This window comes from Neltuma alba, unplaced genomic scaffold, assembly GCF_004799145.2.
Source record: "Neltuma alba isolate B1F8T4 unplaced genomic scaffold, ASM479914v2 tig00005604_pilon, whole genome shotgun sequence".
Classification (NCBI taxonomy): Eukaryota; Viridiplantae; Streptophyta; class Magnoliopsida; order Fabales; family Fabaceae; genus Neltuma; species Neltuma alba.
Window position 1 is genome coordinate 18,450 of NW_021634170.1, and position 13,929 is coordinate 32,378.

A 13,929-nucleotide genomic window follows, 5' to 3' on the forward strand; every position below is an offset into this window, starting at 1 on the left:
AAATGTATAATTTTTTTTATTTATTCTCCAAGCAAGCTTCTAACTTTTTCTTTTAATTTTTAGAACAGAGAAACAAAAATTTAGAACTGTTTTCATTTTAATCATCTTCTAGGTTTATTTTCATGACCAACTCTTGTTGATCATATATGCCTTTCCCTTCATTTTCATTTTCTTATTACTCCATCTGGTACATGATATAAGAAGTTAGTTAGCTTTTCGCACATATGAAGAAATGAAAGTTTAGTTATTAAATATGTCTTAGAATTATAAAATTTTTCTATTTTGCTCTTGAAAATAATAAAGTTACCTTTAACATTATACCTTTATTATTTCTCATCTCTCTCTTCTTTCTTCTATATTTAATAGAGGTAAAAGTAAAAAAAATTACATTAATTACACTAACAACATCTTATAATTAAAATATTATGTTATGGACCAAAAGGAATATAATTGTTCTGTTTAATTTTCCCATTCCATAAAAACCCTTCCAACAGCTTAAATGAGCCCTATCTTCCATGCGTCACTCTCCCCCTTGCATTATTATGACACCATTACCCTTGTATGAGCCAAAAAAAAAACAAAACTATGGAGGATCCAAACTTAGAATTTAGTTAATTCTAAACCACACTGGATTGTAACCATTTAAATGACATGGTGCCATGTCACTAGCTTGTATATAATGGAGCTTGGCTTAGAAAGTTTATAGAGTATCTAGGCATGTATTCCACTACTAAGGCAAAAGCCTAGGGTTTTAGAAGGCAAGGAATCATGCCTAAAGGCTATTATGATGATTGATCAAGTAGCTAACAAGTTTATAATTAACCCTATAACAACCCTAAAAGCCCTAAGCTCACCCAATTATAGAAGCATCAACATAGTGTGATAAAATGTTAGATCAAACCCTTACCCTAAATTATATTAAGATCCAAATATCCAAGCTTCTTAAAAACATTATAATGATGGAAAGAAAATGAAGCAAAATTAAAGGATGAAAATTAAACGAACTAGGTAATAATTATAAGATTAATCTGATGATTCAAAATTAAGCAAAGATGCATAATGTATATTAACATGAAAGATTCGTATTTAATGAGTTGACCCATTTAATTTAATATATGACTCATTAGATTATCTGACAATTATAAGATATATGAGAGATTTCGAGATGAAAGACGATCCAAATCTTATGAGTCGATCGAATCGGCCCATTTAACTCAAAATGTGGGCTAGGATTTTATTTTTATGGATTTTTTTTTCTTGAAAGACTTTTTGATGGATTTAGAATTAAGCTTGAACATAGCTTGCCTGGTTGATTTTGGGCGGGCTGTTACAGGTATGACTGGTTTCATGGCCTAACAAATAAAACCAGACAAAAAGGCAAGGCTGCGTCCCTGGAAGGCCAAGAGGCCGAGAGAGGAGTGTTCAAGCTGCGGCAGTAGCGTGAGAAGGAGCGTCGTCTTCAGCTGTCAACTCCTCCAACCACTGTCTGGTCACAGCTAATAACGGCGGAGCTCAGGATTCCACCACCACCGCAACCACCAGCCCCTGTAGTCTAGTCCATCCCCGGTAAGTAAATCTCTTTTTGGGTTTCTCTCTTGGGCATGGCCGAATTGATGCATGTCTGATTGGTTTAGTTTTAAAAAGATCAAGAATTCAGATATTGTTGCTCCAAAAGTAGGAAACAGAGAGATATATATTTACTCAAATTATCAACAACGAGGGCGAATATCCATGAGAAGTATGGAGTTTAGGTATGAAGGTCTTTATGCAACGTTAAAAGATCCCTAACTTGCCTTGTGGTCTGTATTCTGTGTTGGATGGACATAATTAAGATATTAGCGCAGAAAAATCATAAATATCGTGTTAATCTATTCTTCTCCTCGTTTATTCGTTCAACTCACTATTCGCCAATGTACAAATCATGGGTTGAATCTAAGGATGATAGACGATGATATCAATGGCAGAGATAATAATGACATTTGTCTTGATGAATCGGAGGATAATTAGCTTCTGACCTCTTAAGCCTTCGAACATGCCCTGCGAATTATTAGTTGTGGTTTTGTGAGATTTATGGTTGTTACTTTTTTCTTTCTTTCTTTCTTTTTTTTTTGGGGGGGGGGGGGGGAGAGGAGGACAACTCTTGGTTCCAATTTAATATATTGAGCATTTTTTAATGTTGTAGACATATATACATCACTTATAGAGCATATTTCGATTTATTCTTCAACATGTCTTTAACTCATAAAATTTAACGCAATTTATGATTCCCACTTAAAGAATAAGCCTCCTGCTTCATGTTTCGAATTGTGATTTGACAATTATGATTAGTACTGATGAAGATGAAAGTTCGAGACGAGAATTATGTTAAATAATTGCATTTGGTGTAAGAACATGGCATTTCAAATCTATCTTATGGAGATGACAATAGGAATCAATTAGGACCAGTGGTTAGCGTTGAAGGAAGGCTATATATTAATCCTTATCCTGGATTAATGCTTTCTCTATTTGAAATTTCTGGGGTTGAAAATCCTCAAGATAGCTAAATTTCCATTTTCATACTCTTGATCATTTGTAATAAGTAAAAATTCGTTGAAATTTATTTTTTTAATAAATATTTAAAATTTATGCAAATTCATTGAACTGCAGACTAGTCTATTTAGCCCACTAACGTGCAAGAGCGGATATGTATGGCCTGTTTGACAGTGCTGCTTATTAAGGACTTCCATTGATCTACATTTCTCTTCATTCATCCGCAATGTGTTTCCTCTTCTCAAGACTAATTCATCTCATTTTATGTCCGGTAAACTGAAAACTTTCTTGTGAAACGTGAATTTTATCTGTTGTGCATGAATTTGAATTTGGTCTTACAAAATATTGCAGTTGAATTTGATCCTTCGTTGGAATCAGTAAATCTAGCATTTGCTTCAGTTGATGGAGACAGATGCTGAGAACAATGGTAAAGCAACAGGAATGAATCCGCTGGCCTTGATACCTATGGCAGCGGAAACATCTGGTGAAGGTTTACCTTATGCACCTGAGAATTGGCCTGAACCTGGTGATTTTTGGGGTTGGAGAACTGGTAAGAGAGTTGCTCAGAATGGGCATTTCTTGGATAGGTACCTGTATCTTCCTATGCGTCTTTCTCGTTCTGAGAACCCAGGCTCAAGTCGCAAAAGTAGGGTTTGCTTTTCTAGCAAGCTTTCAGTTGAACGCTACATCAAATCAAATTTTCCAGAAACTGATATTGATGCATTCTTTGCTTCGTTTAGCTGGAAGATTCCATCCATACCATCTACACCAACGAAAGGTCAGTTACAATTTTTCATGTGTATGTACATAGACGCACACCTTTTGAATGCTGCCCATCCCTCCCCCCTAATTTTGAAGTTTATGTTTTTCCATTTTCCCATTTGCTCAGTCTGCATCACCATGCTATCAGATTTTCAATTTATCATTTATTGCATGTTAGCTGGATGAAATCGAGTTGAATAATCTTCTGTAACTATGTGTTGTGATGGACTTGTCTTTGCAAGGAATCTTGCCCATTGAAGAGGGACATGTTTATTATGTTAAGAATTCTTCACATTTTTTCATATTCTCGGTAATTTCATCCTTGTTATGATACTTTCCTAATATATCTTGAGGGCTCTTCTCCAAAGTTTGATGTTGGTTATGCAGCCCCCCCCCCCCCCAAGGCACAGGGGATGTGGTGTTATGTTGATTTGGTCTTTGATAGAGCTCAATGGCATTATGTGATCTATGTAATCGACCCTACCTAGTGAAATAAGACTTTGTTCTTGTTGCTGTATGTGGTGTTATGCTGATCTTAGTTTCTTGTGCAATTTCAGAGCTAGATAACTAAGAATGTTGCTCTGCATTGCAGGAAGCTCAGAGCCTATAGTTGCTGTTCCTCTCCGACAGATTTCACATAATGCATATACAGCATCTGAGTTAAAGTCTGACTCTTGTGGTTGTAAAGTCAACAATAAGAAGTGCAACAGTCAGAAGCTGAAAAAAGCAGAAGATGGTTTACCAGCTATGCCTTGTGATATTTGCTGTGCTGAACCTGGATTTTGCCGTGATTGTTGCTGCATTCTTTGTTCCAGAACTGTTGATTCAGCTTACAGGGGCTATAGTTACATCAAGTGTCAGGAAAAGGTTGACAATAATATCTGTGGGCATATTTCACATCTGGAATGCGCTCTTCGATGTCGCATGGCTGGAACAGTTGGTGGAAGTATTGGATTGGATGCTGAGTATTATTGCCGACGTTGTGATGGGAGGACTGATCTGATTCCTCATGTTAACAAACTTCTACAGATCTGTAAAACTATTGATTCTAGGGATGACGTCGAAAAAATTTTAAATGTTGGCACTTGTCTCTTGCGTGGTTCAAATAAAGCTATTGCAAAGGAGCTGCTGAATCATATCGAATTGGCTAATTTGAAGGTATTAACATGACTTTATTGCGTGCGTGTGTACATGCCTGCCCTTTCCTTACCTCATAAAGGCTGAAGTAGGACCAATTTTGTTGTTTGCAGCTTAAATGTGGGGCACTTGTTGAAGATATCTGGAAGGAGAAGGGCAATCATGCCGCTTATCCTGCTGGTAACTATCCTCACTGACTCACTTATTCATCTGAGTATATTCAGACTGCTTTCCATTCGGTAACTGGGTGCATGCGTATGAAAGTTCTGATGTTATTTTAGCTTCAAGTTATCAATATATTGAATATATGATATAAAATCTATAGAAAGCTGCACTTTTTATAAATTATTAATGTTGTGATTTATCTTGGACTCTATGTAAAGTACAAGACCCATATTCTAATTTTAGGTAAAACTGTGATTCTGTTTCTATAAGCAGGCTTCGCAGAGAATGGCCATGCTGCAATGGATATAGAGCCACAAGAGAGCCCTTCAAATGTTAGAGGATCAGAATCCTATATTCGTCCGACCAGGTCGATAAAACTTGAGATGGAGATTGATCAAGTTCTTCAGAATCTTCGAAAGTCACAAGAATATGAGTATAAATTGGCAGAAGAAAGACTTCATGCCCAGATGAATTATGTGAACAATTTGTACCAGCAACTGGAAAGTGAGAGGTATGAGCTTGCGCGTCCAAGATCCTCATCTTCTTCTTTGGTCGTATCTGATCATGCTATCAGAAAAAGAGAGGAACAGATAAGACTGGAAACTCAGAAACTTGAGGACATGAAAAAGGTAGCCGATGGCTTTGGCAGTATAGACCAGGATATATTAAGGGAACACTTTGGCATAGGAAATACACATTAAGATTGTAAATGTATCTGCAGTTGCTCCTCAAAATTTTCATTACCGTTATTTTAGATGTCTTTGGCATAAAGGTTCGCTTGATGTACAAATTGATCAAAGGTAGCGGAAATTTTAGTCTAGACCTTTCTCTTTTCTAAGCCCAATCCTGATTACAAAAATAAAATAACAGTTAACAAATAGAAGTATATAATATAAATATAAGTTATGCACAAATGGTATTAGTATATCCTATTTCAAGACATTTATGAAAGTATTTGTCATTTCAAGTTTTTAAATATACTTTCACTTTTTTATTTTTATTCATATCGAATTTTAAACTTTTGCTTTCAGTTGTTTTTTTCTTTCTTACCAGCAGCTTTCATTAGTTTATTTGAATCTTTATATTCTTATTTAATTATTTTGTCATTAGTTGGACCGGTGGTCGAATCATAGGACTATAAAAACCATGACCAAGTAATTTTTCGGGTTTATCTGCATAGTCCTGCTTTTAAAACATTGGTAATTGGTTACCACGGTCCGCAAACTTTTTTGTTTAGTTTTCTTCTGCTACCCACGCACAATCAATAAAAGACACCATCCGGGGGAATATCAAAGTGTTGTGTGAATAAAATCAAAATTATAATTTTAAAAATGTTTTTGCAGTATAAGAAGTAAATATGTAAAGGAATTTATCTTGTTTTGTAGAAAAATACTTCTAAGAAACACTTTTCAGTGCTTCCAAACACCCTCTTAAACATTTAACGTGTTGTCATTCTGCCCAATAGTAAAAGAGTGATTCCATGTAGAGTCCTACCTTCAAAAAAACTAAAATGAATGAACATTTTATGTAATTTGCGATTCTCGTCCTATTTACCCAGTTCATGCGCCACTCCCCCCCCCCCCCGGGCGGGTGGGTATAAAAACTTTAAAACAAGGATTTTGTGTGTGTGTATGTGTGTGTTTCTTTTTTTTTTTTTGTGGTTTTTTTTTTTGGGGGGGGGGGGGGGGGACAAGACAAGCTTCAGCATGATGCTTTCTGTTTGCCGTATTCTTCTGAGAAAAATGTCCCAAACTTGATGCAAAGAATATGCCTTCCAACAGAGTGAACCAACAGAGATTTACGGTTCTACTGCATTCAATTTCTAGATGCGTCCTATGTTCAAGAACAACCTATCACGGGATGTCTTGAAACACAACACATCTTGATTAAGGAACCGCCACGTGCATGCTTGTTAGGTGTCTTGAAACACAACACAGTACTAGAGATTGACTACCCTGTGATCTTATCCTCAGGAGTTGTAAAATGCAAGTGAGGGTAACATAGCAGTTCCTAATGGTGCTGCCCACCTGGAAGTGTACATACTGTGTGTCTCTTAACTTTGCTTGAAATTGCACAAATGATTATGACCAAAAGAATGACAAAATTTTGAAACTAAAGATGAAACTGAAAGAAATGCAGATTATGGGATGGAATCCAATCTTCAGCTGCAACCCTTCAAATCTCATTAAAAGAACAGCAAACGTTACATCCAAGGGGTGGTCTCAGTGTTACAACATGAGAATAAGTTCCTAGTTACCAAAAGACAGTTTCTGCAGCGAGGAGAGAAACAAGAAATGAAACTGATTAGCCGATGAGGTGACGGAATCAGTCCTCAAGATTGAGGACCTGTTGTTGAGGGTGCTACGCATTCCAGCTTTCCCCCTCGGGCACACCTAATGTTTAGGCCCCATTTGTAACCAAAAGGAAAAAGAAATGCAACTGATTGAGCGCCAACAAGTGTAAAGGGGAAAATGAAGTTTCACTTTCTACATACTCAAATGATGCAGCAGTTGGCCAATGATTGGAACTCAAATGAGCAGAAAATAAGGAGGTGGTGATATTTAGATTAGGAAGACCTGGATCAGAGCTTTCCAACAAAACTAACCATATGGCCTAAAAGGAAAATGAGCAAACTCAACTGGAAAACCCTGAAAAGAAACAGACAAGTTAATAACCTCGCTTTCCTTCCCTGTCATCTACCTTATCCTTTTATTCTTAGGGATCATGCCGTGAAGTGCAGCTCAATCAAACGCAAAATAACTGTACAAGCCAAACCCAACAAGCAATCCTCAAACTCAGAATTGAAGAGCAATTCCCTATGTTCGCCAGGAAGTAAAGTTGCTAATAATCAAGGAGTACATTCTTCAAAGACAAGTAGAATGAGTAAAGGGAATGCATTATGCATCTGTTGACGAATTCATAAAATTGCCATTGGCCGGATATAAAATCATTGCAATGGGAAAGGAACATGTTTTGCTTCAAACGGAACAAGAAAATACAGTCGCTAGTTCCAATAACAACCTGAAACTAACTCGCATACTAAAGGAACATTGAACGGGAACAAGGTGACAAAAGAATATTACTGTACAAGCACAAGTCTTCCTCCGAAATTCCCATTACCATCACTCCACATCCCTCCATTTTCATCTTCAGAATTCTCCAATTCTTCACTCTTTGGCACAGTCACAATGAGCTCTCCGTCTACAAAAACTGCGCTGGCGAGTTCTGGCCGTGTTGATTCCGGCAGCCGAAACCTCCACATGTCAAGCTCCAGTTCATCCAACGATAACTCCAAAGACCCACTATCCCTCACCACAACCTTGGTGACCCCAGGATGGATTTCCACCATATGAGCTTGCACGTCGCCGATTCCGCTGGTTTCAGCCACGAATCGGAAAAAGTCCGGGCTTTCTTCGACTGCCACATCGGCATCGGAACGAAAGGGAAGCTCCAGGACGCGACTAAAGACATGGGGGAGCCTCCGTAGCTTCTTATTCGTGAAACCCAGAAGTGCCTGAGCTTCAGAAAGAGGGTTTCTTGCAGTCATGTCGTATTGAAGGGTGATGTTACGTTTTCTGGGCACGGGATGAACCTTCATAACTTGGGAATCGTTGTGAATAGTTCTTGCGGGGAAAACAGAACAAGCTTGCAATAAGATTAATATCGCAATCAAAGACGATACGTCTGGGAGGAAAGTTGCACAAAGAAAGATGAGAATCAAGAACTGGGTCTGATTGCGAGGTCGAAATGAAAGAATCATATAAGGACAGTTTTTTGTCGCGAAGTTTTCTTTCGGTAAGAGCTATGGAGAATGGAAACCGAAACCCTAACCCTATCTCAATGCCTAACTAGGATTGAGGTATAAGAAGGGAGGTTCACGAGAATCCATGAGAGCCTGAAGAAAATGTCTGCGAACAAACGCAAATGCTATGTCTGTGGCATAAGCAAGAGGAGAATCATTCACTGCAGAAAAAGAAGAAAAGATTATCCTTAAATATTACCCTCTTGCTTCTCCGAATTTACCAAAGAGCCACCCAGCCTTGAGATAACAACCAAAATACCAAATAGGAAAATCACTCCTCTCCTTAACGTCCAACCAAGCAAAGGAGTTTATATTACTCTATTTATAAAATCTATTTTATAAGTTTATTAAGTTTTTTTCAAAATTAATTTTATTTATTTTTTAAATAATATTCAAGTAAAAAATTAAAAAAATTAAGAAATATGTTTAGAGTATTAATTCAACTAATATTATTGATTTATTTAAATTAATTAATTAGATTTTACATTAAAAACCAGAAGAGTATTTCTTAAATTTCAAAATTTCAAACCAGTCTTTTTACTACACTTTAATAACAATTGACTAAACCCAAAAAACAAATGACAATATATTTTTATAGTAATTTCTAATTTGAGATTTTGAAATTCAAGAGGTATTTTTTTAAAATTTTCCTAACTAAATAATTAATTTGTGAATATTAAAAAATTAATTAAGATAGTTATTTATAATAAATAGATATTATTTTTTTTAAAATAACCTTATTAACCACACCGAGTAATACTATCTCTTAAGAAAAACTATTTAACATGTATAATTCATAGACAAAATAAATTGTGATTTTATATTTAGTATCAAATTAAATTTCTAACTAACTCTTATATTAAGTATTAAAAATTATGAGTAGAAAATTTTAAATGCATGTTACTAATTATGATATTTTTTGTGAAATTAAAATTAAGATGGCTTTTAGTTATTTTCAAATTTCATGCAAATGTATAAATATTCTAATATTTAACAATAATAGTTTTTAAAAAGTTAAACAGCATACTCTTGTTGAAAATGTATTACTACCTTCGATCCTAATTATAAGATTTTGTTTGTAATCTATAAATGAGGTCTTATAATTACAATCGGAGGTAGTAATTTCATTTTTAATCCTAATATTTCTTATTTTTTATTTTTAAATATCTCAAGTTTGGAGTTAATTTAATTGGTTTCAAATAAATTGAAGTGAACCTTTTTTAAAAAATAATTTCTAATAAAATAAAATTAAATAAACTTTAGGTAATAAAATGGGAGAATACCATAAAAAAGGTTTAGAATTATTATATATCAAATTAAGTTTTATAACACTGAATTTGTAAATGTCAATACATTTTTATAAAAAAAATTATTTAAAATTTCGTAATTTTTTGCAAATTAATTAAATAAAAAAATTCAGAAATATTGATTCATTTTAACTGAGTACACGTGGGAGATTTTATGATGATCACGTGCTTTCTCACGCCCATTATTGTCCTTGTACTTCTTAACTCTGGCCCACATCTCATCTGTGATTGTGGTCTGGATAATTAAGTATTTTATTCTTTTTAATTTAATTTTTTGCCAACTTTAATTTAATTTATTTTTTCAAGCAAATTTTCATTTTTACTGGAATCTATAACCTAACTCAAAACAAATTAGTATGCCACTGTAAATTTAAATTTGGGTTAATACGTAAATTTGCTCATATAGCACCTGATAATATAATGTTCACTTAGATGCAAAAATTTATAAAGATTTAAAAATTACAAAAATATCATGTTCATTAATTTAAGTAAATGTGTACTATTTAGGTTTGTAATATGAAAATTAGATAACTAATTTGTAAAAATTAAAAAATTATTTAAAATAGTTATTTGTAATAAATAAATATTTTTTCTAAAATGTCTATTAATCATGTATATTGAAATTACGTTTTTATGAAAACTCCTTAATATGTACAATTCACAAAGATTACTTGGAGTAAAATAAGTAAATATAAGAGATAAAATAAACTAAAGTCTTATATTTATGATCAAATTGAATCTCCAACTAATTCCATATTAAATATTAAGAGGTAGTATTAAATTTCAGAACATAAACAAATAGGGGACCACCAATTAAAAGGCAATAGATGTTTGCCTAAATTAATAGTAGTGACATTTTTACTTTTTTTATTTTTAGAATTTTCATGAACATTTTGCATGCAAATAAGCATTATGATGTTGGCTGCGAATTTGCGGATATTTTATGAGTGGATTTGCATTAGTAAATCATTTAATTTTTTGTCTGATTCTTCAATTTGTAATTTCATCGGTTTATTAATATAATGTCATTAGCAAATGAATTATATTATATCAAAAAATTTTCTCCCATAAACAAAGCAACATGGAGAAAATTCATACTATGCTTCTCATACGTTTGCACAGAATTATACAATTGTCTTACATTATTGTCTGATTAAGAAATGTCGGATTTATTACTAATCCATTCAAATCTCGTTGACCGTACATTAGTTTAATATAATCCTTTTGCTGATAACAAGGAATAGTTCCATCTGTTGAGAAATATCAACATTTAAAATAATCAATTTACTCACACAATCTGGTTATATTATATTAAAAAATAATTAAGTACTTCTCCCGTTCTAAATATTTATTTTGTAGTATAAATTATATTATAAAATATGTCTTATATTTAGTAGTTCTTTAAAAAAAATTTTATTAAAGGTAATAAGATTTTTGTAAAAAATTTCTTTGTTATATTAACTCCCTATTTATTTAGTTTTTTACGTACGTGAAAACTTTTTAACATAAATGAGTTTTAGACACTACTATCTACGAAGAGTGGAATGAAAATAGAATCTTAAAGAGTAGAAAGGAGATTTGAATTATATAACTACTGATTTTAGGTGAGATCAGATTCATATGTATTGTAAAAACAGAAGGAAAATATATGCAATTAATATAAACTATAGGGAATATCGGTATATATTACTCTAAATTTAATAACAATTTTGGCCAACAAATCTAATAACATTTATCTAAAAATACCTCTACCTTAAAATTTTAAGTATTGTAGCAGTTATTAAGCTTCATCTCATCTACCGTCATCATCATCGTCATCATCGTCATTATTATTAAAGAATAAAATATTAGAAAAATGATTGATACTTAATTAAAACTATAAAAAAATTAAAAATATATAGCAATAATTATTTTGGAGAGCACATTCTATGCTCATTAAAATAATAAGTATTGAGTGCTTATCTTAATCCAATCAGCCAAATTGATTTTCAATGGTCTAAATTCAATTTAAATATTTTTTATATTTTAAATTAATTTTTATCTCAATAAATAAATAATTTCAAATAAAGATAATCTTATAATTAATCATTCTAAAAAAATTTATTATTAATTTTGGATTATCTAAATTTAATTTAAATCATAGTTTGAATGGTGGTAATTTCACTATAGTGACGAGGACAGATTATTTTGAAAGTAAATAATAGAATCATTATTTTAAATAATATACTAAGGGGTTGAAATTTAATATTTGGCCAAAAAAATAATCTAAATAAATTCTTTTTTAAAAAAAATAAGTGGTTGCAAAATGCTAGAAATTGAGAGATGGGAAGATTTGGAAGTTGCGTGCAAATTCTGAGAAATGTGTAAAGGAGGAAGGAAGGGGACAGAGTGATGAAGAAAAGGACAGAGAATGAAGGTGCAACGATGCTTCCTAGAAAACCATAAATGGCCACACTTTTTCAAAAAGGATGAATAAATATGAAAATATTTTCGTTTCTTTCACGTCTCTTGCGACGTTTTCCCGGCAATACGTCGTAATGACTAGATTTTGTTTTATTTTTAACTAGATTTCTATGCACATAATAACGTTAATTTTGTGTATACGGGTTTTGGAAAATACCAAAACAATAAATATGAAAATATTGCTTTAATGGGAATTGAGGCTATTTATCATTTTTAACTTCCGTGTTTTCCAATTGAGACTTTTAATTTAAACTTTTTAAGTAGTCCCTAAAATGATAGCAAAAGTTTAGGATATTGGATCTCAAAATGGCATTTTCCCTTAAGAACGTTTGCGTGGGTTACAAATGAAATAACAATATGCTAAAACCATAGAAAAATACAGCCGAAAGGAACTTTGGGGACTGGCTGAATTTTAAAAGAAATGAATGAGTAAAAATATAAATGAGAGAGAGAGAGAGACTACTACTTGTACTTTTTTTTTTTGACCGGAACTACTACTTGTACTTGAATGTTGATTGATTTGTGTGATTGCCTCTTGAGATTGTGTTGCTTTGCTTCATATACAAGCCATCTGATAGCGCAAAAAGACGAATAATAATTATGTGACTTATTCTTCTTAGAAAATTATGAGTTTGATCATACTTGTAATCTTATGTTATTTCAAAATTTGATAGTAGTAATTAGGTGATAAAATAGTATTGAAAAAATTAATCTTTTGATTCCTATAGTTTTAATTGTTTGATAACAGTCTCTGAATTTTCACTTGGTATAACCCAACCCTTGTTTGGATATGCTTATTTAAGTGTTTATAAGCACGTTCCACATAAATTAAGAAAAAATTCTTCTCAGATATTTATCTCGTATTTCGTAAATTATGATTGAAAAATTGTTCTTAAGCCATTCCAACCTAGTCCTTAGTCTCTCACGGTTTAAACTCCATCACAACTTAGTTTATAAACTTTAACTCACTACAATTTGGTCCCTATAATTTTAGTTATTAAAACTTTAGTCCTTAAACTTCATGAGACATGCAATGTCATTTTTAAAAATATAAGAATCAATATTTTAAATAGTTAAAAAAACTATAAAAACTAAGTTATATTAAGTTAAAATTTAACAAATGACTTCTAATCGAGTTAAAACTATATTAATTGAGTTGTATTGTGTCAAAGTTTATGAATAGAGTTACAAATAAGTAAAAGCTATGAGAAACAAAATATTAATTTTCTCAATAATACCTAGATGCAAGTTATATATTAGTAGCGGCAAATTATACTCTACAAAGTTGAAAAATCAAAATCTACTACTTAATTTATAGAATATGAAAATGTTGCTTGATTGCAAATGAGATTGGCATAATCTTGAGCATAATTTCTGAGATTTTTCGTAGGAGACTCATAAGATTCCCAAGTAATACTCGCACTTGAAGTGCTTTTGATTTATTGTGTGATTGGCTCAATTGAGTTGGCTTGCTTCTTATCTGGGTGACTTGACAATTTTCATAGCAATTTCCTAATCACAACAACTCTAGGACTTAGAAGACTTAGTAAGTTCTTTTTGGAACCTTCAATATATTAGTTTATGGTTGATTAAAATTTCAGAGATACGTGGCCTAATTATTTTAAGGCCTGATGATTAATTGAACTCAATAAACATTTTGATTCTTTCCTGGGAATCAATTTTGGGCTCATGAAAATTAATGATGCTGGGCTCCTATGTTAGGCCATACTTACCCTGCGGGCTTGGCCCATTCTCCATGTTTTT

General features: G+C 32.7%; 2 protein-coding genes across 6 annotated transcripts; one reads left to right on the forward strand and one right to left on the reverse strand.

The window, feature by feature from the left end:
• Positions 1–1,369: 1,369 nt before the first annotated feature.
• Positions 1,370–5,426, forward strand: LOC114748076 (uncharacterized). 5 transcript variants are annotated; one of them, XM_028936432.1, is made up of 6 exons: positions 1,370–1,566; positions 2,647–2,800; positions 2,881–3,307; positions 3,884–4,449; positions 4,542–4,608; positions 4,867–5,426. In XM_028936432.1, exons 3-6 carry the CDS (start codon positions 2,932–2,934, stop codon positions 5,292–5,294), a joined length of 1,437 nt encoding a protein of 478 aa, XP_028792265.1. In that variant the 5' UTR covers positions 1,370–1,566; positions 2,647–2,800; positions 2,881–2,931; the 3' UTR covers positions 5,295–5,426. The 5 variants fall into 5 exon arrangements, with proteins under 5 accessions (XP_028792265.1, XP_028792266.1, XP_028792263.1 ...); XM_028936433.1 differs by having other exon boundaries at positions 2,704–2,800; XM_028936430.1 differs by lacking the exon at positions 2,647–2,800 and having other exon boundaries at positions 1,370–1,570.
• Positions 5,427–7,473: 2,047 nt separating this feature from the next.
• On the reverse strand, positions 7,474–8,553 carry LOC114748074 (uncharacterized). Its single transcript, XM_028936429.1, has 2 exons — positions 8,421–8,553; positions 7,474–8,372 (listed from the first exon to the last, which is right to left on the reverse strand). Exon 2 carries the CDS (start codon positions 8,351–8,353, stop codon positions 7,673–7,675), a length of 681 nt encoding a protein of 226 aa, XP_028792262.1. The 5' UTR covers positions 8,354–8,372; positions 8,421–8,553; the 3' UTR covers positions 7,474–7,672.
• Between the last annotated feature and the right edge of the window lie 5,376 nt (positions 8,554–13,929).

What these genes read in the sequence shown, in the direction of transcription:
- LOC114748076 (XM_028936430.1), top strand. Translation starts at nt 2,932, where the DNA reads ATGGAGACAGATGCTGAGAACAATGGTAAAGCAACAGGAATGAATCCG. An exon ending in ACCATCTACACCAACGAAAG is followed by an intron (nt 3,308 to 3,883) that starts GTCAGTTACAAT and finishes TCTGCATTGCAG; the next exon opens with GAAGCTCAGAGCCTATAGTT. An exon ending in TCGAATTGGCTAATTTGAAG is followed by an intron (nt 4,450 to 4,541) that starts GTATTAACATGA and finishes TGTTGTTTGCAG; the next exon opens with CTTAAATGTGGGGCACTTGT.
- LOC114748074 (XM_028936429.1), bottom strand. Translation starts at nt 8,353, where the DNA reads ATGATTCTTTCATTTCGACCTCGCAATCAGACCCAGTTCTTGATTCTC.